This window comes from Lepisosteus oculatus, chromosome 1, assembly GCF_040954835.1.
Source record: "Lepisosteus oculatus isolate fLepOcu1 chromosome 1, fLepOcu1.hap2, whole genome shotgun sequence".
NCBI classification, from domain to species: domain Eukaryota; kingdom Metazoa; phylum Chordata; class Actinopteri; order Semionotiformes; family Lepisosteidae; genus Lepisosteus; species Lepisosteus oculatus.
Genome location: NC_090696.1, coordinates 76,076,830 through 76,103,628, shown reverse-complemented (window position 1 = coordinate 76,103,628; position 26,799 = coordinate 76,076,830). Strand labels below are relative to the sequence as shown.

Genomic DNA, 26,799 nt, shown 5'->3' with positions numbered 1-26,799 from the left:
GTCTAATTATGGTCTCGGGCATTTTGTTTTAGGGATTTTGTGTCACTAAGCCCTTTATTCTTCCACAGTTAATGTTTTAAAATCCTCGGTTTGCGTGCCATTCTTGTGTTCAAAATGCTTTACATCAGGCAGTCGTGTATGGCATTGAGGGGATTCACTGTAAACTAATTGTATAATTAATCATTACACTGTGCAATCAAATTATGGGCATTAACTCTGCTTGACTGAGTGTGTATTGCTGAGGTTTTGAACACATGATTTGAAACCCGCTTGACAATACCTGTTCCTCTTCTTACCTTTAACAAACATTGGAAATGTGCAACCTGCTAAGAAATACATTTTGAAAAAGAAACGGTGAGAGAGCTGACAGTTACATTTCTACCTGCCTGCTACATTTCTAGAGTCACTCCTCACGTTAACCATTTCCTTTTAGGCATTTATTGGTGATTAAATACATCTCAAACTCTTGCATGTTTTTGTCAGGTACGTATTAGTTACTTTCAGCCTGCTTAAGACTACCTGTCATTACAATGACTGAGAAGTAAAGTGTAAAAACCTGGTAGGACTTTATTGTATAAATCCCTTAGCTGATCAGGTATTTTTGGGCGGTGCTCTTGGAAATGAGGCCTGGGTTAACTCAAAGCCCCAGTCACCTGCTGATCAGAAATTACATACTCCTGATCACAGGAGTACCTGATCACAGCTTTGCCTTCTCCAGCGGCTGATTTCTTCTTCCCAATGGGAGCCTATCACCCAGCAAGCGGGCTATAATTTGCAGATGGTGGGCGGCTCTAAGCATTGATTTCATCTGGGCCAAAGTGTGTCCGCAAATAGTAAAGCTTTATAAAGTGGCCATAAGAGATTTTGTAAGTGCTTGTGAGCTCAGATAAAATACCTAATTCATACCAACCAGCTTATACTTAATGTATACTTAAAGCAGAGTGTTGCTATTTGTACTGACTATCATGGATAGCTTGTGAAGGAAATAATATGTACTGTATGTATGGTACTGTTATCAGAATAAAACAAATTGAACTGTTCAAATATTTGTATTATTATTAAAGTTTAAGATTTCTCAAAATGTTTTCAATTTCAAAGAGATACAATTAGCATTTTTTTTTTCCTTACACATAATAACACCAATTTTCAAATTTAAGACTATGTGACTGGCTTGTTACCACTTTTTACTCATTTCAAAATGAAATGATGAATTATCCTAAAGTTAAATTATTGGGAATAATTATTCCAAAGGGTGTATTTCAAGTGTCTGCCATTACATTTAGAAAATAAGCACACATTTCATTTTTGAGAATTTTTTAGATGAAGGTTTAACTTTTCCGCCAGACCATAAAAGCGCTGGTGGCTTCAGAAGTGCTCTGATGCGTATTGTTGCTGGGTTTAATGCATTGTTTCAGGCCCCATGGCATAGAAGAAAATCATAATGTTGAATTTTCCTCCTCCGAATTAATTACTGATGCAGTCATCTTCTCCAGATGAAAACAGTAATGGGGGTGACAATAATGTTGCAAGCTGTAATATCACAATCACCTTAAGAGTTCTGTATTTCATTCAGCCAGCAACACACAACCTCAAGAATTGTATTCTCTGCAAAGATTTAAAATAAATAATCTCAAAATGGCACATTTAGAAGAAGCTTTCAGAGATATATAACTACCATTCTAATATTCATAGCCCTCCACTGAACACAGTGTTCCTATTTAGCAATGACAGATGGTATTTGTTACATCCAATTGAAAAGATAAATAGATTTCCTACAGTATATACATATGCATTTTTTTAATTACAGCACATCATGGTAAAGGACATTCTAGGCAAAGAGTGAATGAGGTCCGTGAATCCTTTGTGAAGCTGGACAATCAACCAAACACTTCAGGAAAAGCTGTCTTCAAATTTTACAATCTTTGACCTGCTTCTTACTGCACATCCTAAACAATCTTTATATCATACTGTAGGTATGTCCTGTATTACAAATTCAACAATTACATAAGTACAGTCCACACCTTAAACAATACCCACACATTAAAAATGGCCATTCAAAATGTATTTTCATTCTAAATCTTAGCTCAAAATAGTATGTAATGTATATCCTGACACATTATCACTCACAATTGATTAGTGTTTCTCAGAGAAAAGTTAGCAACATTGCTGAATAAAACCTGGTTCTGTACTGAAAACATTATACCTATTTTTTTAAACACATTATGGTATTGTCAACTTAATCACTTTTTTGCAGTTTCAGAATGCATATTTATTTTGCACTGTATTGTTTTTGTGGAATTATTTTTTTCTAATAATTGCAAATAATCTTTATGCAGTAGTTGCTTGCTGACTAATGCTAGGGCCGTGTGTCAAATGCATGCTGGGTAAGGTTCTGGGTCATCGCAACTCTCTTAGAAGAGAGCAGCTACTCAAAATGGATGGAATTATTGTTTACAATTTCCTTCTTCTCCTTAAAACACTGCAGAAAAAAACTTTAAATTCCTTAGTCCAGGCAGCATTCCTCATTCCCTCACCACAGCTGACTCACTCGTCTGCCCCTGAGACTGATGGGAGAGATGAAGAGGGAGTGCGTGTGTCCTCTGAAAAGAGTGCTGGCAGGCCATGTGCCTGAGCACCACTGAGAGAGGTACAGTCCTGCGGTACATGGGGGAGTTGTGACTCACCTCTCAAGCTCGCAGGCGCTCAGGCTCTGTGCACCATCGCTCGGGGGACTCTGGTGGTCACAGGTAGCTAATAGCACAACCCGGATTCAGCATAGCAATCTCTGTATTTCAGGGCTCGATATGCACTCGGAACAGGGACCTTGAATGGTTTAATCACTTAAACAATCTTGTTTACCTTTTTTTCGAGGTGTGTGCTGGAGCACTTACAAAGCTGCAGCCACACGCCTCACTTTGCTGTTAACACTCAGTATGAAAATCCTCTCCCGGCACCTCCGTCGCAATTCACTAAACTCTGAAACCCTCAACAGCTTTTTAGGTATCTGGATTCTGAAGATCATTACTACTGCTACGGACCCCCAGCCCTGTTTTGATAGATATGGCAGGACACAAATCATGAACAGAGGGACCCCTGTTGAGGTCTGCTTGAGGTGGACCCAGGTAGTGCAGCAGTGAATGGCAATGCTCGGCTATGCCTACCTTTAAATAGATGCTAATCCTCCTTGTAGGGTTGGTTCATATCACAGTGCCACTTGTGCCTTTGCTACCTGACTGTTTTTGCACATTTTTAGAATTCCTATAAATTACTAACTCATTTAGTTTAATGCTTTAAATCTATGTCTGTAGAAAATAATAATAAAAACATTATGTCAAATAATACTGGAAACTTCCATTTAATAAATTAAATTATAGGAGTTTTTCAAATAAAACTGAAATATTTTTCCACACTGGAGAACAAAATAATTGGATTGTTACAGGCAATTACTGATATTCATACTTTGAAGAACAATGCAGTGCTAATTTCATCTCTCAAAAGGAGCGATTCTTTGTTCCATATCACTTACAGAAATCAGAATACTGCCGTTATGAACGAATCACGCTACCATTGTTTTCAGTGTGTTCATTGAATTTTACTCCGTATTTCTGTCCAAAACATGATATACTGTACAGTTAATTTGGCTTAGTAACAGGTGAATGGAGTAGATATACACACAGAGAAAACTCAATGCTTCATACTTGGAGGGTATGTAATATTTTATGTGAAACTCATAAAGCTACGTGCTCATAATTAAATATGTCAAAAATATTCAGCATTTCTTTTCCATCTTGCAGTGATGCACATATCACCGAGTAAAATTTCCACTATAGACTAGACTTTAGTTCTTAAAAAGTCACTATCATAGAAATGTGGTTAATTTTGGAAATAGCAGTAATGCATTTCATTCATTTTTTTATTTCGTCTTTTAACATGCCTATTTTCTTGTCTCACGTGAGGAGCAAAGCCTTGTATTCATTCAGGCTGCCTGGAGTCTTTTTTTAAAAGACGTCTCTTTTTAATTCCGTTCTCTTATTGATCTGTGTTCAACTGTGGTGAGCTCTTCATTATTACCGCTCTTTAACATCCAAAGAAAGATTTGTTTTGCAACAGTATTCCAATTATATCAGCGCATCTACCGGCTTGTGCTCATACCTTTGCACGATCGTTTTAGCAAAACGAAAACGACAGCGACCCTTTTCCTAAAGCGTCCGTATAAAATTCACGGACCCTTACAGTAATGCATGACATAATGGATCTGAAGTTCAAAAAGCCAGCAAGAAAAATATAGAAAACCGCCTGCCTAAAGCGTTTTCAGTATTAGGTTACATAGTATCGGTATTAGGAAGCTCAGTGTACAGTACGTGGAGTTAAAGCGTCGGGATTTCTAGAGTAAGGTTTGGGATCGTTGCGTCGCTAAATGCGCGTTTTTCATTCCTTCCAAAGGTTTAAGAAACACTGTCCCTGCGGATTTGCGCCTTTGCTCGGATTCAGAGGACGGGGATCGCAGGAGCTGACAAACTCGAGTTGGAGATTGATGACATCACAGCTCCTGGAGCCCAGGCATCCCGGAGTGGAACTGGAACAGTGTTGCCGGTCTACTTCAGAGTTGGCCAAGCTTGCACACAAGCCTAACAAGCGGACTCAAATGTATCCGACTCCTTTTCAGTAAAACGTGGCTTTTGTGGATCTCGGAGGCGGTGGAAATGGGACTAATCTGGAATTCCCGGTAGCGGATTTCTTTTTTGATATTTGACTTAACTATCCGAAAGAAATGTCTGCGTCCTTGATCTGCCAGCATTCCTCGGGATATATCTGAACTGTTGTAACTTAAGAACAGAGGCGTTCAATCCAGCTGGTCTGGTAAGTAGGAAGAGAAAAGAGATGGCCTTTATTATAAAATGTGTGTCTTTATCTTGCGTAGTTTTAAAGAAAACACGCACAGAAACAAATAAAAACAGATCAAATTGTTTTTGAAATGTTGTACTTATAGACCCAACAACAAATCTGTACTATTGCATTTTTGTTAGAAGTGCTGTTGTATGTGTATATGAAGACGAAAACTAAGCCAATGATTTTCATAGTAGATTATTTTTATTTTGGACAAAAAACACAAGTTAGCATAAATAAGTCAAAGGTATCCTTGTAGATTGGCGGTACAATGTAGGCTTGTGAGACAGCGCCATCTGTACCCACGATCGTTAAATTGTATAGATGTAAAAGGTTTTTGGGCAGACTACAATTTAAGTAAAAACAATAGTTTTTTTGAACAAACGGTTTCCGTTTTTTTTTCAATGGAGAACTACCATTAAAAGAGCTTTAAAGTTAAACAATAAAATAAAATTCCCTATCCAAACGACACATAACACGTGTGCCAGAAATAAGTCTGTTTTGAACGGGCTACCCTAAAAGATAAGTATATCACAATTATATGTAGATATGGTACTTAAAAACAGAAGTAGAACTAAAATTGCACTACGGAGATCCATTCACGTTCTGTATATATATATATTTTTGTTAAAATTAATGCACATTAATAATTAAACAGTCCCCGAATTATATATTTTTTTACGCTGACGTCTATTTAGTTATACATGCAGTGTAACGAACGGGATTCAAATTAAAACAGAGCAAGTTTATTATTATTATTATTTATAATAATAATAATAATAATAATAATAATAATAATAATAATAATAATCAAAGGAGAGTAAAGCATCATCTTTAATAATTATCTATTTATATGCTAGAGGAACTCAGAGCACACCGTACCTCCTAAAGAGGACCGTCCGCTACAGTGTAAGGTTGTGAGTCGCGTAGTGTCCAGAGACGTCTGTGAGCAACCTTTTCCCCAGACGGATCTTAATTTAGTGGTGACCTCTGGTCTTCGCGCAGATCCCCAAAAGCTAACGAAACCTGTACTTTATTTATGCACACACACACACAAAATGCAGACACACGACCACACCTCCACGGAAACGAGATTTTTTGGTGCAGCTGGAGAGACTGAGCTCGGCTATCTCAAAATATCCGATACCCAATCTCGGCGGTGTTACTACAGCAGTGCTGGTAGACTCACTGTTGCTCCACGGTTGCGTGGGCTTACATCCCCGGAGTAGCAAAGCGGTTTGTACCCTTGCCCAAGGTAAAATCACGCAGATTGCTCCAGGAAACCCGAGCTGTGAACGCAGGCACTCCCCGGTCCCCAAGTGAGGATTGGTTCTGGTTAAATCAAGATTCATTGTAGAGATGACGGTGTCCCACATATACCCCAAGGACAGTACTGTTTGCAAATAAAGAATACTAAGTAGCATGAGGCCGAAAGCAAACAGTTACTGCAATTAATTCCGTCCCCTTAAAAATAGTTCAGTGTAAACTGCAGGTCTTTTGATAAATAAAGGGCATCCTGAAAAGGTGTAGGTCAAGGAAAACGAGAAATTCAAAATACTTGACATGTTTTCCTAATTATGACACTAAGGCTGTGGCACATCATGTCCACCACCAAGGCTGTTAGTACTGCCTGTTAACCGCTGATTTTTACCGTTTGTTTTGGCATGACACGTTACACGGCGAAAGCAGTTTGTACTAAACGGTTCGATACCGTGCAGTTTCTAATACCGCACATCATAATGTGACGAGCACACCGTGTCCGACACCACTTGCTAGTTGCCTTTACCTGCGCTGCTGCGTTTTTAATTTACTGCATTTTTATTTTGACTATCCGGCGGTAAGCGACAAAGCACAGTCACCCTTATACAGTAATGATGAAACAGCAGTCTTTAACGATGGGCTCCACATTTCTCCCAGTTTAACAAGTACAGGGGGGGAAAAAGTATTTCAGCTTTGCTGTTGTTAGGAAATACAAAATCCGCCGACACGCGACATCAAGCGCCGGGACTGGTGCTTGAGCGGCGTTTACATCAATAACGCACAGAAACCACTAGTTGAAAATAATATGACTCCTCTCAAGCGGCGGCGGGCCGGGAACATCAAAGGGAGCACGCTTCTTTCAAAGCTGGAAAAATGAAGCGCAAGGGCTCGTTTAATCTTCATGCCAGGCGTAAGTAGATCCGGGCGGCGCACCGCGCGGAACGATACCAGGCGGGCTTGCGGCTGCGGGAGCGGGGTGCGCGCAGAGTGACCATGCTGGATTCGGGACCCTATAAACTGCAGGATTGTCTCCCCGACCGGAGAAGTTAATGAGGAAGAAAAAAAAAAGGTCTGTTGTTTCCCGATTTAATGGGCTGGGTTTTGTTTTCTTTTTTTTTTGTAGTCTTTCGGGTTATTTTTCAAAAGTTTTAGTCTTTGCCTAGGGGGGGGAGGAGGCGCTTTGTAATTGCTGGGAGAACTAGGCAGGACTGTGCTTTGTAGTTCTTTCCCCCTTTACCGAGAGCGTGTGCGATACACGGTAATCGCACGGTTTAAAGTTGGGGAAAAAAGTTGAAGCGGAGGTTTGTTTTTTTTGATGTTGAAGACTTCAAAGCGTCCCGAAGCACGACTGTTCAGATTTAGTTCTTTTGTTGTTTTTTTTTCCTTAAGAATGTCTTTGAACAATGTATACATCTGGTATACTCATGGCAGCAGTGTCTACGTGAACTGAATAGAGATGGACCCAAGTCGGGGGGATGGGGGGAAGATTAAAATTAACCCAAAAAAGAAAACCTCACCGAATTTGCGTCTTTCTATCAGTGCCATATGTGGAGCTCATAAAGTATAGATGCAAACGGGCGAAAACCCTAGCCTTTTTAATAAGATACTGCGTGTAATATTTGCCATATAACTCTCCCTTATGCACATTTCGAATTATTTGATAAGCAACTGTTTCTTTCTATGAAAACAGCACAGAATTCTCTTCAGCGTTAAAAGTTTAATTAACATTTAATTATCTTCCACGCTCTGTGAATGAGGCGTTTAAATCCCACCGTAACAACTGCCCCCATTCTACTGGAAGACGGTTCTGAAATACTTAGTCTGCCACTATGTGCAAGTTGGATGGATTTCTTCAGAGAGAGTTTGTCCTGTCATCAAACATAAGGTGTGGTGTTTCTTCATTTTGTGCCCTGTAGGTATGAAATACCTCTTTACATAGTAACACTCTCAGCTCTGCTCTGCCTGATGCGTTTTGGTTACAACATTGCCAGGGGACAGACGGATTCCAGTCGTAAGGCTCCAATGGGTTGTTGAATGCATTGTTTTAAGATTTCGCGGACCTCTAAACGTGACAGATGGGATGTTTAAAGAAAGACGTAAGCTAGTTTTGCTGAAGTTTTTGTTAGTGAATTAAACTGAAAGTAACCGGATGTTGATTCTTGGGATCCTCACTGTAATCCGATCACGAATAAAGAACTACAAATAAAAATCTTCTGTGTGCTGGTGAAACTCTCAAAACTTCGTTTTAGTTGCATTCTTTCGTGGTGCAAAATGGCTTTTATGCTTTTCGTTTGTTTTGTGGTGTACTTAATTGCATTTTAATAGAAGACTATATTATTCATTCGCAATGTATTTTAATGTCGCGATTTAGAGTGTGTTGTTCAGCCCTTGACTGTATAGAGCACGACAGTAAAAAAGAAATACCTACTAATTGTAGGATATACGAGATGGGATTGACTTTAGAGAATATCGAAAACCGTGTTAAGGAGATCCACACAGCTATTTCATTTCAGCAATGATCTGTGCATTTTGAATGTTGATAATTACAGCAAATACTCCCCTAATAACTTACTGGGGTTAAAACATGTGAAGAAACATTGCAGATTAAATCATTGGAGGATACCCTCGTCTAAGACATTTTAGTATTAGGCCTATGCAATAAAATAAAGATAACTAAAAACATTGCAATGTTGCTACAACTACAGTTAGACTGAAGGTTACATTACTATTGAGAAACTTAAATTCTACCAACTTGCACCCACTCCCTAAAAAACAAGTTGCCGATCATAGCCAATAGGCTATTTGCCTAGTGTAGCACAGATCAAAGAATCTGCTTAAGAGGTGTTATTTAAGAGCCTGATAAAAACAGTTTAAAAAAATCAAGTCTTTGAAGTGTCTTGTGTTTGACTTACCGTTGAATGATGAATGATTGCTTACAAATAAGCAAATCAAAATCACGGTCTGTTTAGGTGTAGAGTTTGAAAGTTTTTTTCTTGATGCGAAAGAGGCAGTTTCCCAGTTGAAATCAGTTGACCAGTCATTGCTTGGTCAGGCTGGGTAGCCTGCAGACTGTGGATGCCACACTTCAGTGGTAGATGCTCTTGTGTTGTAATTTCTGAAAAACATTCTATTAGCTGCAAGTGATTGAGTCCTCATTTTCATTACTTATATGAGTACCGATATTGAAAATGTAGAGAAATCTGGAGCATTATTAGTAAAACGTGTATGGGTTGGAATAAATAATCGCTTTTTCAAAGAACGTCTTTCCATCCCCCGTTTACTACAGCCTTCATTAATCAACCTGACTATCACTTGTCACAAGTTTAAATGAGTGCACCGAAGCTCCCCGTAAAATCAAGGGTAAATCAAGCTGCTGTAGCGTAGCGCTCTTATTTAAAGAATCGGACTCCAGAGAGTGGGCAAACTGGGCAAGGGGAAAAAATGTTTGGGATGCTTTTTTTTCCCCTCCGCGACGGAGAAACGGCAGGAGCTTGTCCGACAAAAAAAAACATGTTGAATTAGAATTAAAAGGAAGAATACATTCATAAGACCCGTGCTTGTGTTCATTCTAAGAGCTGGAGCCAGCCTGATCCCAGCTCTTCCTTAACATGGTTGCGCATCTCCTTTGTCGTTGCACAGGTTGCCATGCAGAATTACAATTTTCTTCCTCTCCTTGCTTTTCAGGAGGTCTGGTGAAGATTGAATCGTGCCATCATGGGGAAGCACTTAACTCCGCTGCTTTTAACAATACTGCTGCAGCACCTTTGCTGTTGCACGGGGAACCAAAGGATAGAGCCGACACCGCCCTTGCAGTTTACACACGCAATGTATAATGCCACTATATACGAGAACTCCGCAGCAAAGACCTACTTAGAAAGCCAAGTCAAAATGGGAATATACATAAAAAGGCCGTCTTGGGAAATCAGGTACAAAATAATGTCAGGAGATAATGAAAATTTGTTTAAAGCGGAAGAATACTTCCTGGGAGATTTCTGTTTCTTGCGGATAAGGACCAAAGGAGGCAGTACTGCTATTCTTAACAGGGAAGTAAGAGACCATTACGCGCTTACAGTCAAAGCGTCCGAAAGAAGCACCGGTGCTGAAACACGCACCAGGGTGGACGTGCAAGTTCTTGATACAAACGACCTGAGGCCCCTGTTTTCACCCACCTCCTACAGCGTCTCCCTGCCTGAAAACACGGCCCTCAGAACCAGTATTTCCCGCGTCATGGCCACGGACGCCGACATCGGGACAAACGGGGAGTACTACTTCAGCTTCAGGGACCGGACGGACATGTTCGCCATCCACCCCACCAGCGGCGTGGTGACGCTGACCGGCAAGCTGGACTACTCGGAGGCCAGGCTGTACGAGATGGAGATCCTGGCGGTGGACCGGGGGATGAAGCTGTACGGCAGCAGCGGCGTCAGCAGCATGGCTAGGCTGACGGTGCGTGTGGAACAGGCCAACGAGCACGCGCCCGTCATCACCGCCGTCGCCCTGGCTCCCTCGGGCTCCGACAGGGATCCCACGTACGCGGTCGTCACGGTGGAAGATGGTGACCAGGGACCCAACGGGGAAATAGCCTCGCTAAGTATCGTGGCGGGAGACCCGCTGCAGCAGTTTAAAGCCCTGAGGTCCAGCCCCGGCAGTAAGGAATATAAAATAAAAGCCGTCAGAGAAGTGGATTGGGAGAGCCGGCCTTTTGGATATAATCTAACTCTGCAGGCCAAGGATAAAGGAAGCCCACCTCAGTTTTCCTCTGTGAAAGTAGTTCATCTCGCCTCGCCGCAGTTCAAAGCAGGGCCTCCTACATTTGAACGGGCCATTTACAGGGTAAATCTTAGTGAATTCGCTCCTGTTCACACCCCCGTTGTGATGGTAACGGCCGTGCCAGAGCACCCCCAGTTGAGGTATGCTTTGAAAACCAACGCGCACAGACATCTGTTTGCCATAAACCCAAACACGGGCTTAATAACAACGGCTGGTCCAATCCGAGCAGAACTGACTCCCCAGTTTGAACTGGAAGTTATGACCAGCGATAGAAAGGCAGCGACCAAAGTTGTTATTGATGTCTTAGATATGAATAACAATGCCCCCGAGTTTCTCCAGACATCTTACAAAGCCAGCGTGGATGAACATGTGCCAGTGGGTACCAGTGTATTAACAGTGAGGGCCACTGACCTGGATAGTGGAGAAAATGGTTATGTGACGTACAGCATTGCCAATTTGAACCCCCGGCCTTTTGCGATTGATTACTTTACCGGTGTAATTAGCACCTCTGAAGATTTAGATTACGAGTTAATGCCCAGGGTTTACAATTTGAAAATTCGCGCTTCGGACTGGGGCTTCCCTTATCGGCGCGAAGCTGAGGTTCCCGTAACAATCACTTTAAACAACTTGAACGACAACAAGCCGCTGTTTGAGAACGTAGACTGCGAAGTGACCGTCCCGAGAGACCTCGGGGTCGGCGAGCAGATAACTACCCTGTCTGCCATCGACGCTGATGAGCTGCAGCTCGTGCGGTATGAAATAAAGGCCGGTAATGACCTCGACCTGTTCGAGTTAAACCCGAACTCTGGCGTGCTTTCTCTGAAGCAGTCTTTAGTCGATGGGGAAGGGGCGAAAGTCTCTTTTCTCAGTTTACATATTACAGCTAACGACGGGGAGAACATGACGCCGCCCATGATCATGAATATCACTATGGTAACTAGTCGGAAGCCGGTTCATTTAAAGTGTGTTGACACTGGAGTCGCCAAAATGCTGGCAGAGAAACTCCTGCAAGGCACAAAGATTCACAACCACGTGGAACCTGACGAAAACTTCTTGGACGTTCACTCGGTTAACCGCTTTGCCCCACAGTTTGCGGACACGTTCCCAAATGTCATAGAAGCTAAGGAGGATCTCCCAGTGGGCGCCAGGATTCTTCATATAAGTGCCACAGATGCCGATACTGGTTTCAATGGAAAGCTGGTTTATGCAATTTCAGGAGGAGATAGTGACAGCCGATTTATCATCGAAATGGAAACTGGTTGGCTTATGGTGTATGCTTCACTTGACAGAGAAACAGCCAATCACTACACTCTTAATGTCACGGTCTATGACCTTGGAATACCTCAGAAGTCTTCGTGGCGTCTTTTAGATGTGACTATCCTGGATTCAAATGATAACAGCCCCAGGTTTTTGCAAGATAGTTATTCTGTAGAAATTAGTGAAAACACGGAGGTGGGAAGTGACATCATTCAGGTGGAAGCAACAGACAGAGACTTAGGCCTCAATGGGGAAGTCAGATACTCCCTTGTTGGAGACACGGACAAGTTTGAGATCAATGAGCAGACGGGTATCGTGAAGGTTAAAGGCCATCTGGATCGTGAAGCGCGCTCCGTTTATCTTTTGAAGATTGCAGCCAGGGACCAGGCCGCTGAAGAGCCTCAGCTGCTGTCAACAGTCTTGCTGAAAGTAACACTGGAAGATGTCAACGATAACCCACCCAGGTTTGTTCCTTCAAACTATCGTGTGAAAGTTCGGGAAGACCTGCCAGTCGGCACCGTCATAATGTGGCTAGAGGCCCATGATCCGGACTTGGGGCAGGCAAGCCAAGTGCGTTACAGCCTGATTGACAGCGGGGATGGAAACTTCGATGTGGACAAACTGAGTGGAGCGGTGCGGATTGTGCAAAACCTAGATTACGAGAAGAGGCAGTTTTACAACCTCACAGCAAGGGCCAAAGACAAGGGGAAGCCGGTTTCGTTGTCCTCGACTTGCTACGTGGAAGTGGAGATTGTTGACGTCAATGAGAATTTGCATCGCCCTTCGTTCTCTTCCTTTGTGGATAAAGGATCTGTAAAAGAAGATGCGCCGGTTGGTACGTCTGTGATGCAAGTGACTGCGCGAGACGACGATAAAGGCAGAGATGGGACAGTGCGCTACTCCATACGAGATGGCTCGGGCATAGGGATATTCAAGATCGACGAAGAGACGGGTAAGATGTGCTTCATGATTTATTTCTTTAATTTTTCTTTTTTGAAATTTAAATTGGCGGTGACAGGTTGACAACTTTTCAAGGTGAATTTTAAGGCTCAAAATGAAGGTCTGGTCAGAAATAGAAAATGGGTCAAAAATGGAAACATCGGCACATGGCAGTGACCATTTTATATGTGAAGTGTTTCTGCCTGTGAAATGGGAAAAACAGTATTTGCACAGAGTGGCCAGGTGGGTCTATGTGCTTGGGTGTGTCTCTGTGGATTAGCCTCCTCTTTTTGGAGAATGGTGTCTTGGAGTGAGTGGAGATAACTCCAGATAAATCTACAGGGGTGTTTACTTTCTGTACTTTATTTGGTGTCAGTTTTCACGAGTAAACAAAAGCATTTTTAACTTCCAAGAGGTGCATTGTTTTTTTTTAAATAGAGGGGTTCAAGTCAGATTTAAAGTAAACTTTAGGCAGGGTTCTCATTTCCTGGGCCTTGGTCTGTTTAACTAAGTTGTTTAATCTATAACTTTTATTAGCTTTTGAAAAGAAAAAAAAGCTTGCCTGAAAGTTTCAATTATGGTTGTGTGTTTTATGTTTATTGCAGCATTGTGTTAGTCATCAATGAATTGATAAGTTTCAATGACTCAGGTTTTTGACTAAATATAAAATAGCAAGCACTGTCTTCATAGTGACTTAGAGTTATACTATGTATTTAAATCTCTCATCAAAGGAAAGTGATGGCAGGAATTAATATATTTGGAAATTATTTTGCTTTAAGCCGCGATACTTTTAGGTTAAAAATGATTTTCATAGAAATGCATTAATTTACACAAACATTAAGCTGTGGCTCACAAATGAATTCCAGGAGCCGACTTTCATGATTCCCTGGTGAGAATTTCAAAATTTTTATCTGGTTGTTCTAATGAAACCATTGTGAATACAAATTAGATCAGTCTTTAACTTCTGACTGACTATAATAACAGGGAAGTTACCTCCATCCTATAATTTATCTGTTTAAATATATAGCTTATCAGCTCACACTTAATTGCATGAAATGAGAGGAAGTATATTGGTATTGCTTATGTACGCAATTACACAATGGCAGGGCAGAGAAAGAGAAGAAGCCTGGATTAGGTTTTTATTTGACTTGGCTTCACTGCGGATCCAGACTGAAACTCAAGATTAATCAGGTGTTCATACTCGCCTTTGGATTGGCATAGTTTTACTTCATGGAGATCTGGGGTTCTGTCTGTATCATTTGGTTTTGAAGAAAAACGAGTAATTGTTTACAATAAATGATGTTTGACTGCATGTGTTAGAGTTGACAGCAGTTCCTAACCACAGTTGATAACTCTTTGACGTGGTTCCTGTCCAGCTTGTCCTTTATTGGGGTGGCTATATGTTGTGAGCTTTGGTTCAGTCTACCATTAGGTTTATAATCTGAAATGTATGATATTATATTTTTATTTGGGTGATGCTTTGATCCAAAGAGACTAAGAATTGCAACCATTTGTGTACCCAGGTATATTGTAAGTTCAGTAAGTTCCGAACATAAAGTATTTCAAGCCAAGGTATACTTTATTTCAATGAATGAATACATTTTCTAAAATACATTCAAGCCAGACCCTGTCTTTCTTTAAAATTTTTGTAGCGCATATAGGGGACCATTTTTGTTCAGTATAGATATTGAAACGCGTCCAACGCAGCCAACTGAAGAGGACAATTAGAAGAAATTTGAAACTGTTATGGAAGAAGTGGATTTATTAACAGCTTCTCAATTAACAACAAAGTGCGCTTTGATTGTAGTATTCTGAGACGCTATGAAGCCTACAGCTTCCTCCCTGTTTCTTTCAGAAGTAAATTAATGGCTTTAGCAAGAGGGACAGCCGTCTCTTGGACCTGCATGTGAAATTCCAAACCAGCAATCTTGGAATTGAAATAAAGGGCTGTGGAGACTGTCTGAAAGTGAATGATAATTCTTCACGCCACACATTAGTCTCTCTTCAAAATATGTGCGGATCGTACCACACAGGCTGCGTCTTCCTCGAGCCTGGAGGTGGTCGTGTTGTAAATATAACTGCTGCACAAGCACTGGACTGTTGAAGAAGTGTTTCCTGCAAATGTGTAGATATCCAAAACATTTGCTGCTTGTGCATACAAAGACGTCTCGACCTCAGGCGTGGGGGAAGGAGTTGACAAATGTGCTTACGCCATTGATCACTGGTTTTCTTTTTTTTCATTCAAAAGCAAAAGAGCGTTTGGGATTCTGTGTTTTCTGCGTGCAGCATTCAGACTCAGACCCTGGGCTGTTGGTTCTGTGTTGTGTGCGCAGAAATCCTTTGTAAGCCCAGGGTTTTGCACTTGTTCCATTGTGTAGGATTTAGCAATACTGAGCATAAATTGTTAATTAATTAATAGACGTTGCTAAACCTCAGCATCATTAGATGTGTGTGCAGATGTAATGAGAATTTTCCCTGTCATTTTAAGATCCCATGGCAGGGAGACTTCGGGGAGCAAAAGGGGAAAAAAACAAGAAGTTTCCACATGCTGAGTGGGGGTCTTAACTGCAGGAGAAGTGGGCTGTTGGGTTAGCATTGCAGCATTGCGTCGTGTTCTCTGTGTCTACCAGCTCCTCGCTCAGCAGAGAAAGAGCTGCAGAATCTTGGCTGGAGCTGTTAAAAAGCCATATGGGTGAGGGGGGGTATTTTGAAGAGAATCTGAAAAATCATGTTGCAGCAGAGCAGAACTGACAGTGGCAGGTGTTTCGCAGACACTGTTCTCATGAGATGGGAAGATCCTGATAATTCCCAGCAAGGCCATTATCCCTGAACAATTAATACATTTCCCAAGTTTTGCAGGTTAATTGTTACCGCTGGTGTAAGTTAATGTTTAGTGAAAGAAGGAATAAGTCAGGTTTCTTTTAACTACTTCATCCTGAAACATGCATTCTATAATGTTTCCAGTACCTTTGAAATAACCAGTCTTCAGGATTTTTTTTTATTTTTAGTGTTGTGCACTGGTTTGACTATTTAAAGTTGTCAGCATCTTAATCCATACTCCCAGATTTTAAGACTGTTGGATGGATCTAAAGTCAAAGCAGTGAAGGAGTCTTGTCTATAACTGTTAAGCATGTATTTAAGAATTTGTTTGCTGTCAAAACAGTTTAAACAGCTATTTTCATGGCAGTTTAGGTGACATTTTTTGACATAAGGAGTGAAGCTTTGTACCTGTTTTAAAAATCAGTGGAACAATTGGCTTCTCCCAGTCTGTTGTGGTTGAAGCCCCTGGGACATCACCACTCTGTATGGTTTGCACTTTCAGCTGTTGAGAATGATTTAAACACCTGTGTGCTGAAAGACTAAAATAAATAGACTGGAATCTAAATTTCTGTTGTCACAGAAAGCTTGTGGCATTCCGTCTGGTCCAAGTGAGAAAATAACACTTTTTGGGGTCTAAATACTCTCACAAGAGCTAATCTGAGAGAGGTGTTTTTAAAAATATTTCTACGCTTTTCTCTGACACAAATCACACAATTCATGCTTCTGATGCAGGCAGAAAAGTTTACAGTATAGATGAAGTAAAAATAGGTTTCATTTGACCCTAAACTCTTGTTCAGGCATATTTCCAGGAAGCCAATCCAAAAACATTTTATTATTAACGGGACCCTACAATTTTGTCTGTAGAACAGGATGTCAGAGCCAAGTAGAGTTTAATTCCCTGCTGAAAAGCAAAAACTAAAGAAGAAAAATACTAGGATATGTACTGGGTTGCAATAACATAATAAAAATGTCTGACTATGGATGATTTCTAAATACCATTTAAAGGAAAGTGCACTGTCATTTATGCTCGTAAAATAAGCCGCAGAGTTAAAACACGGACGTGTTGGGATTTATCAAAAGGCGTTCTGAATTTAATGCGACAACATAAGAACACATGTAACAATCTGCCTTCTGAGCCATCTGTCGGCCGTTATCTCGGCCCTGATCTATAGTGATTGTGCTGCTGGTTTATTAGAGGGCTTGCAGGATACTGATTTTCTTTTGTTTAAGGCCTCTCGGTGCAAACAAATGGAGCTCAGCAGGTTGTCTGGGAGCTGACCATGCCTAATCTGTAGGGTTCTTCACTCACCTTGTAATAGTTCTCGGGTGTCGTATTTTAAACATTAAGCTGTGGTGTTTTTATTATTCCCAGTTTTCAGTTGGGAGTCTAAAGGACTGGTGGCGTTCTCAAAGTGAGTAGTGGTTCTTGAAAGTTCTGAAGCGGATGGGACACAGATTCTGGGCTTGAAGAGTGGAGGTGACATTGACAGCCTTTCATGGGGTCAAACCTTTGCCGTGAGTCAGGTTGGCTGAGGCTGCATTGCAGAGCAGAAGTGGTGTCTCTGCGACCATCTGCGTAGCGAGGGGACCGCGTCTTTTCATTTCCCCGCAGGTGTGCCGTTCAGGAGGCTCTGAGGCTTGTGAAGCAAATGAAAGGGAGGTGATGAGGAATGTACACAGAAGTCCCAGCCCCCACTTTACCCAGTAACTCCTTCCGACTGACAGGATGGGATTGACCTGTTCAGGGCTGCATTGTGTGGGACACAGCCGGGGTCTGTGCTAATCTCCACACGCCCGGGGCCCGCCTCTCCCTGGGGAGTTTCAAGAAGTGGGGAGCGAGGCTCACCCACATGTGGCTGCAAGACCACCTCCCAGCATGAAATCGATGTGAAAAAGAGAGCGCGCACCCAGAACCTGCTCTGGTTTAGAAATTGCTAGCAAGGCAAAAAAATAAGTAGTGGTTCTGAGTGCCAGATACCACAGCACCTCCGTTTCCGTACAGCCCGATGGGGAGGTACTGAGAGAAGGCTTCGCACATCTGCGGAGGTCTGGGTTTTACTGCAGGCAGCAGCTGCTGCATTGGTTTGCAGACTAAAGGACAAGAAAGCAGAGATGTAACGAATGTGGAAATTCGAAGATATTTACTGCTCACTTTGAAGGCTGATTTTCTTCCTGTTTGGGAAACGTTTTTCCATAACCTGTGCTTATAAAAGTTCATTTTTGCTCTTTGGTGCATTGCTCTTTCGCTTCACATACGTTACTGCCAGAAGTCCTGTTCAGCACTTAAATGCCCTAGATGCCTTGGAAATGTAGTTTTTACAGTAAAATGTTTTCTTAAAACATTAAGGGAGATAAATGTTTTCGTGTTCTATCCCAGCACCCTAGTTATTAATATTGTATAAGTGTTTCATTAATCGTATGCCTTTTGAGAGCTTTGGGGATTCTTTTTGAAATTTTATACAGTATAATCCCATTTGTCCGTTTGTCAGAGGCCCACATGTCAGTACTTTAACAACAAAATAAAGGGCTAATACCAAATAATATCAAAACTAAAACAAAAGACAGGAAAAGCCCAGTATAAAACCGGAAAAAGTAAACATCCTTTACAGACAAGCATGCTTTATAACTTAACTTAACTGGAAAGACTGCTAAATTTTGAAGTACAGTACATTCAAAGAGTGAATATAGGGTAGACGAAGGCTTAAAGGAATGACTGCCACAAGAAATGAAATGCGTGATATCAGCAAGTCAGGTAGGTTTTAGGCTTGTACCATATATAAAGCCTGCTTATTACACACATAGTATGTGCAGATACCTGTAAGCACTTCATTCAATTCTGTAGCATTTCCATAGTCACAGAATTAGCAGGGGATGTTTGTTTTACAGGCAGCAGGGACAGATCTGGCATCAGGGGGATATCTTCCATTAGGTCTGGGGGGAGGGGGGGTGAGGACAGATTTGTTCTTGGTGTGTTCAGAAAAAGTGTGCAGACGTTGCGGCTGGGGCAGTAGCGTTAAAGAATGTCAGGCACTGAGGCAGGAAAGTGTACTGATATCCTGATTCATAGAGCCCAGACCTGTTATGGAGTCTAACTGGCTAGCCAGCAGCTAGGCTGACTCCTTGTGTTAGGCAAATAGGAGAACAGGCGATCTGTGCTTGCTGATTTGGCTGGGAGAGAATGATCTGTATTTTGCTGCAGTGTTTTCTCAAAGTCCTTTCAGACTCAGATCTTGTTGTGATGATTTCTCCCCGAGATCAGTAAGGCATGCCACGAATTTTTGTGCAGTTGCCAAAATCCAGCAACCTTTTCCACATATACAGTACGTCTCCACAAGGCACAGTGTCTCTGCTGGAACAGCCTTTAATCTGCCCATCCAGTATGCGCCGGTCTTAATTAGCAGATCATTCCATTACAAATCAGGACACCAGCAGTTTTTTTTCCCCATTTAACAAGAATGTTCTTTTTAAACGACAGTTTCAAATAGTCTAGTGTTTTCTGTGGTCTGTAGTCTTTTGGGGGGGAAAATGTGAAATTCAGATCGCGACTTAACTGGACCAGTGGTTCAGAAGTTATTATGGCTGACTTTTTTTTTATTGCGTGGGGAATTTGGAAAGAGCTAGTCTACGTGTCTCGCAGCTCGCCTGTCGTGCTGGCAAGGGACCGCCGCCGGGCCGCCGCAGGGCCTCCGGGCAGACGCTGGCGACACTTCCGCACCAGACCGAGCGGTCCCTTCTCCCAGGCCCCGCTGGGGTCGCACCCGGGGCGGGCCAGCGGCGACCCAGGTGGTGACTCTGGGTCCCCCGTCTGGGGCGTCCGCTGGCCAGGCCACAGCCCGGGCCTCGGGTGGCCCCGCTCGCGCTCCGGGGGCTGTCCGCAGGGTCCTGTGGGCCGCCGCTCGCCGTGACAGATGACAATGGGGAAACGATTTCAGATTAAATTACCTGGACTTGAGCCTTTGACCGGGGCTCTTAAAGAATCGGGAAAGGGACGGCCGCTGCACTGAGCTCATGCACACGGGGTGAATTTGGCTGAAAAACCTAGAAAGTCCCTCATAAAGCCCCAATGACGTTTACACGGAATAGCTGGGCTTGCAGTTGGCTGTACGGGCATGAAGAAAGAGACGCACGCAGGCATTGCCCTTTTCCTTGCGTATTGTTTGCAGACCTTGGGCTCAAAGAGCTCTTTGTACAGGCAGCTGAAATAGTTTGACATGCAGCAACAAAGTTCCGCTGGTAGATTTGCCTCATCCAAAGGCACTGCCCTTAGACTGCCCTTCCTGTTATGAATGAGAGGTAGGCTGATTCATAGCGATGCTAGATAAGGGAGGTATGTGCTGAATGGTGTGTCTTTCCATGTTTGGCTGCTGAAGTGCACCCTGGCCTTGGTGTCTTCCTGGGAGACTGAGAGAACTGAAGTAACGGCCTCTGACCACGTTCCTCTTTAATGCGGCGCTCGAGCCAGAAGCGTGACCCCCTTTAGTCCAGTTGGAAAAGCGCACGAGTCCACATGGTCTTTGCCTGAGAAATGTTGCCTGAGCAACCGGGCCAGGAATGTGCAGGGGGTTAAAGTTGATTGGAGAGTACTAAATGCAGAGCACACAGCACACTTTTTAAAAGTAGCTTGCGCTGCAAAGACACCTCCTCGTATAACTTGCATTCTCTGTTGTCATGACATTGAAAAATACCATTTTTAGAACTGTGTACATATTCACACGGGTTCCTTTAGAATCTTTGCTTTGTTTTTGTGCCGTTTCTTAGAATACTCTTTTCGTTTGCTTTCAGTATTTCATGAATACTGGTAGTTGCAGTGTAGGTTTATAGTCAGTAATTATTTTTTTTTGCAGAAGGCAGACCTCTTCTTCATAAAAACAAAAAAACCCAGTGAGAATCCCTGAGGGTAGGAGGTAACTGCTCCCGAATAATCATGTAATATTAAATTGAAGCTTTGACATCTACAACAAGTGTAGCTCACAGACATGTACTGGAGCTGTTAAAATAACATCCAGAGGGGTGACAATGGGAGATGTCTGGGCTTGTCCCAAAAGGTTACTTGGACTGGAATTAATGGGCTACCTTCTGCAAAAGTCCCGTCAGGCATGTTCTAATTGCATCACTCCTATCAGTCACTGAACTGTCCATTCTCAGCATCACATAAATTATAACCTAAACGTCAGGTGATGAATCGGAAAACCCCAGCTTCCTGAGTATTACTGTTTTGGGCTGTTCATCCTAATTTGATGATGCAGGCACATTTTCATTGTGCATTTGTGATGCACAAAGAACACTGGTATTTAGAGCACATTAAAAGCTTTGTGCTGCTATACCGGGATCCAGTTAAGAGTTTTTAACTTTGTGCAATTTCCGCATATAATCGGGGGTTAGAACAGATTAAAAACTGCAATGAACAATATGTAAAAAGTGCATGTGGTGATTCTTAAAGGCTTTTAATTAACCCGTGCACAACTCATTCAGCCTACATGTTTCTGATAACATTTCTGTCAGGAATTTACAGCTACAGTCAAATTGTATTTGCTTTGAAATATTGCTTATGAATTATTCCAATATGGAATAAGACAAGAACTGAAAACTAGCACTAGCACAATAGTTTTTTGTGCACTGGGAAATTCTTACGAACTAAAGAAGCAATAAGTAATAGGACTCTATATGAAAAGTTAAAAAAAAATCTCAGTTTGCAAAAGGAATATATAGCAGGATAGAAGAAAACCTAAAATGTGCAAAAATATAGTAAAAACAAGTTTAACATTATACATTGAAACAAACATGCAGCTCTTAAGTAAGGTGTAGTTCAACCGTGAACATGTTTCAAGATCAGGTAAGAAGTTTGAAGATTATACCTAATTATATTTGAATTTCTTACCTTACAAGATTGTTCTAATCATCTGCTAAAGAGCATCTCAAGGCTCGTACAGGAGGTTTGCATCATTTCTCACCTGCAAGGCAGTGAGCTTGTGAGTCTTGCTTTATTTATTTTGCCCTGTTGCATTCAAACAATACTTGTTTATGAGATTTATTATGAATGTGACCCCCATTAAAAAAAAAAAATGCTCCTTGTATTTCATGGGGAGATAATTACTGCTTGCATCTCCCTGTCTAGGGGCATTCCTGTCTGTTTAAAAATAGTTTTATTGTGTTTCATCAGTTGTTTGTTATGTTAATGCTGCAGCCTCATTGTTGTGCAGGGGCTTCTCGTGAGCCTTCAAGCCCACAGACCGGCCTGAAAGGACCCGCGGGGTCATGCTGTTCCGCCATGCGGAGACAGCGCCACGTCGCGCCTCAGGACATGCTTTAAAGAACACGAGGGTAAAAAAAAAAAAGTTTGCACACGAGCTCAGGCTCTTCAGCCCATCTAGCCTGTTTGGTTCCGAGTCGCTAATTGATTGAGGGATCTCATCCAGGTATTTGGGGTAAAAAATCAGTGACTCCGACTTCCAAAACCCAGCAGGCCGGCCTGCTCTCGGCGGCTTGCTCTCGGGCTTTAAGCACACTTCCCCTTAGTTCCCAGTTCTGTCCTGGTTCTCGTTTCGCTTTTGGTTCTGAAGAAGTCCGTTGGGTTTGCTCCGTCCGTGCCTCTGGGTGTTTTGAATACTTGAATCGGGTCCCGGAGCCGTCTTCTGTGACCATTCCTCCGAGTCTGGGAATGTACCTGGACTGTTTCCAGCGCAGCCACGTCTCGTTAGTATCAAGGTGTCTGGAAATGAGCGCTGCCTTAATGGTGTATCGTGCAATTTAAACATCCCTTGATTTCAGTTCCGCGAATTAAAATATTTATATCCTAACAATGTGTAAAACATGCAAATAAAGCGTGTTGGCATACACACTGCTTTCCTTTTTACGACTTCATTCTTCAAGCTCAGTGCCCAATTTGTATTTGGAGTTTGTGTTTGCTGCCTCATGTAATACTTGTGTATGTGTCTACATTAAACTGTCCTGATGTTTTCCCATCTGAAATGTTTTTCCAAAACCTTTTGAAGTTCTTTTGCAGCTTCTGCTGTGCCTGTTATAGTGTTGCTCGTCTCCTCCAATTTTGGCTTTTGTATATTTTCTTCCCAGGGAAAATTAAAGTAAATAGATAAAACCAGCAAACATTCAAGTCAATAGATAAAATAATTCTAAGATAGAAATTCTAATTTAAAAAAAAAATATTATTTTAAGGAGCAAATACACTTCTTGTATTCTGTGAGAAAATAAGTGTAGGAATATATATATATATATCAGCTTTTGTTAATGCTGCATAAAATCAAAATGAACTTGCAGACCTGGTCAATAAACAGAAACAACAGAGGTTGACTGTGTCACAGAGTAAATGTGTGTTGTGGGCACATCAACTAGTCCAAGATAAAAATGATTAGGGAATAATGCATGTGGACTTGACAAGCAGTGTAAACATTGATTTATGCTTATAGGGTAAATGCTTTAACTATGCAGGCACCTCGAGAAAGGTCTGTATTAATCCCCTTAAATAATACATGTTTTGGGGCTTTTCTTGGCACTCTCCTGCCTGGGCTGACATGGTGGCTGAGTCTCCGTATGCACATTCCAATACCCTGCTCGGCTGTGTGAAGCAGATGTGATTTCTCACAGTTTTCCCAGTGTGGCATCTTGAACTAGCGGCCCGGCGCCGTTTCGAGGTGTGCTGTGCAGAGGGATAGGCTTCAGCCGGGTCCTGTGCCAGCAGCCCACTGCCTGCTAATAACACATGAGCCCTGTTGGTGGGAGAGAGGTTGTTTTTAGAATACACAATGGTGCATGAGAAAGAGATATTTCCGAAAACATTACAATGACTTCAATTCATTTGTTAGATGATGGAAAAGAGGTTTTGCTTTATCTCATTTAACGATGTGCAACAGTGCCTTGATACAAAACGTATATTATTTTATCTTTAAAAGACTGTCTAATAGCATACTGTTGACCAGGAAGTGGTTTTCAAATTTAATAGTCCAGGCTCAGAAATGAATCTTGAAAGGTGTTTGCATAGCCATGGAAAGTAAAATTTAAGTTCCTGCTTTTAACTGATTTCCTCATCTAATTTTAAAACCCACAGATCTGCAAGGAATAACTGTCAGATACTCAATGCTTCAAGAATATTGTGGTTATAGGAAGACCTATTTTTCATGGCAAACATTTCAATAGAATTATGAATTTCTGCGTGTCTGCATTTAAAATAAGAACTAAAATTACATCTCCTCAGACATTGTTATCCCTGCATATGTGAGAAGTAACACTGTTTCTTTTTAGTAGAAAATGCAATTATTCAATAAACACTGCCTCAGAAAAGTACTGTGTGCAGGAGCAGGTTCTGGGACATTTCAGACTGGTTTTCTAGGAAAAACATATGAACCCAAACCTCCAAAAACTGCACATTTGAAAGTTAAAAAAAAACTAAAATACAATACATAAAGTAGAAGCGTGCAGTGACTTGCAGTGAATTAACTCCCTACTTCTGAAATGTAGTTTGTGGTCTTGCTCCCAGGTAGAATGCAACATGGCCTGACTACATTTTGGGGTTGCATAGCAGCTAGTATCCATGGTGGCCCTGACTTGTCTTGTCCAGCGATTACATGTCGAAAGATGGAGTAGTGAAATGACTGCGCCCCTAATTACTGTGATGCATGAAAGTGCACCTTATTTGACATTGCTCACATAATATGGGATTAGTGTTTGTCGCTGTGAATGGTTAGGGATGCAATATAAGTGATTAGAAGGGAGCATGACATGTTTAGAACAGAAATACAAAATGAATTGTGCATCATTTTCTAGATGGATAGATTTTGCTTAAACACCAGAGACAAGTGTGGAATCAGTATGATAACTAGTAGAATCCAGAAGGAAAATTGTCAGTAAAGATTACAGTTTGTGGCCTGTTTTCTATAACACTTGCACAGAATAAGATTTACTGTAATAAGTTCTGGTCATTCCATCCCCTGCTGTAGTCGTGCGGCTGTGAGCTGTGGATTTTGTCAAGACTGTTGTGTTGGAGGAATTCCTTATTTCCCTGATGACCATTGTAAATGGAATATTTGTTCACAGTTCACAAAATGGTTTACACCATGGGCTGTGAGAAGCCAAGCAGATTTTATTAAATAGTGAGATGTGATAATCTAGAAACTTCATGACTGTGTTTCCATAATGAAGCAAGCATAAGTATTCATCCTATGTCTTTATTGTTGTGAGTGATATACAGTATTTCAGCTAACATCGCTACGCAGTATTTAGAAGCATCGACTGGATGAAACTCTGCTCATGTAAGGCCGTTGATCCATTATGTGTTTTGTGGTTTTATGAGGCTAAGTATCATTATCCGAACTACAAACCTTTGGGATTTCTGGGTTCTGAGTATTCATCACAGAAATCACCATAGTGCTATAAGAATGAACTAAATCAATTTGATAGCTCTTGAGTTAATTTCTTCAGTGGTACAATCCATTACACACCCCTAAATCTTAAGACATTTTGAAACATTACAACTTCAGAAATAGGAGTCCAGGGACCAGAGTACTTCTGTCCGCATGTTGCTTTGTGACTTCAGGGATGAGGATGTCAGGCTGGTGTTTTGAGGGGGTGATGTAACCACATTATCATGCACACATTTGTCACACCCCAGTACCACCAGTGTGGTGTGATGGTCAGGGTTCAGGACCTGCAGCTGGAAGGAAGGCTGCAGGCTGAGATTCCAGGTGAGACCCTGCTGTTGAGCCTTTGTGCAAAGTACTTCACCTGAGCTGTCCCAGTGAAATAGCCAGCTGTCTAAACAGGTGCAAATGTATGTCGAAGAAAAGTTGTGAACAGCTTCAGGCCCATTAGATCATGGCATATTAGGTAACATGGTTTTCACAATATGTGTGCCTCCATCTTTGAAGTGTTGTTGAGCTGTGTGATGTATAGGTTAGGGAATCGAATCTTGAGGAGTTGGGATGTGGGGATGTTTGCTTTGAGGTTTTCTGTTGAACACAGATTGCCGACTTTCAGGTCCTATCAAATACTACTAACGAGGACTGAGAAGTGCGTTTTTATGTTCTGATGCTCAAGACTGAAAAGTCTGGGAAACTGTATAACTGTAAAACTTGGGGGATTTGGGAGTAGCTGTGGAGTTTCATTACAGCGAGCTTTCTGTAGCACAGGAATTTAAAGCATGTCACTGGGACTGGAAAAGTTGATGAGAAAGTTTATGTAAGCGGGAGGAAAGAGGCCTAGAAAGGCTGAGGAATGTGGAGGCTATTGAAACAAATCAAGAGCACTAGCTCAGTTCGAAGTCCGACTCTTTCAAGTGTGATAGCTGGGATTGCACGTGCTGCCAGGGGTAGAGATCGCTGATGATGGGAGTGTAGATATTACGAATCCTATTTATTCGCTTGGCAGGTATCAAGGATGTCTGAGTTCTGTAATGGCTTCTGTGTTGAATGTTGTGAAGAGTTGAATGTGTGTATGTATGTTATGTGCAATCTGAAGCAGGAATTATTACAGAACAATAACCGTAAAGATGCCTAAGCCATTTTAGGAATTAAAATTATCCTGTGTTAATGTGTTTTTCTGAAAGTAGGTATTGCCCCACATTTGAAGCAGACTTGCAAATAGTATGGGGAATGTGTGCAGAGGATAAGGCTGGATTTTTACAAACTGCAATCCTCTTTTGACAACGAGTAATCTTTCTGGCTTTCTAATTTGTTTCGATTGTCGGCTTTGAAATGAATTCAATATGCAATATCTTAAATGGAAGAGTGTCACTAGGGGGTGAACGCTTTCTTTGAACTCCACGAAGTGACTCATGTACATGGGTCCAATATTATGGATGTCATAAATGTGTTGCCGCTATCACTTGCATATCGTTTCATTGGCTCGGCCTTTGGT

General features: G+C 41.7%; 1 protein-coding gene across 9 annotated transcripts in view; it reads left to right on the top strand.

Annotated features, from left to right (window-relative positions):
• Nucleotides 1-4,350: 4,350 nt before the first annotated feature.
• The window catches only part of fat1a (FAT atypical cadherin 1a), a 74,757-nt gene continuing 52,308 nt past the window's right edge, over nt 4,351-26,799 (top strand). For 6 of the 9 annotated variants that reach the window (XM_069193318.1, XM_069193314.1, XM_069193315.1 and 3 more), the window contains exons 1-2: nt 4,353-4,860; nt 9,832-13,126. In XM_069193318.1, the coding sequence (XP_069049419.1) occupies nt 9,862-13,126 (3,265 nt within the window). In that variant the 5' untranslated portion in view covers nt 4,353-4,860; nt 9,832-9,861. Of the gene's footprint in view, nt 4,861-7,084; nt 7,217-9,831; nt 13,127-26,799 lie in introns of those variants that run through there. The other 3 variants (XM_069193321.1, XM_069193323.1, XM_015345634.2) reach the window with 2 other exon arrangements.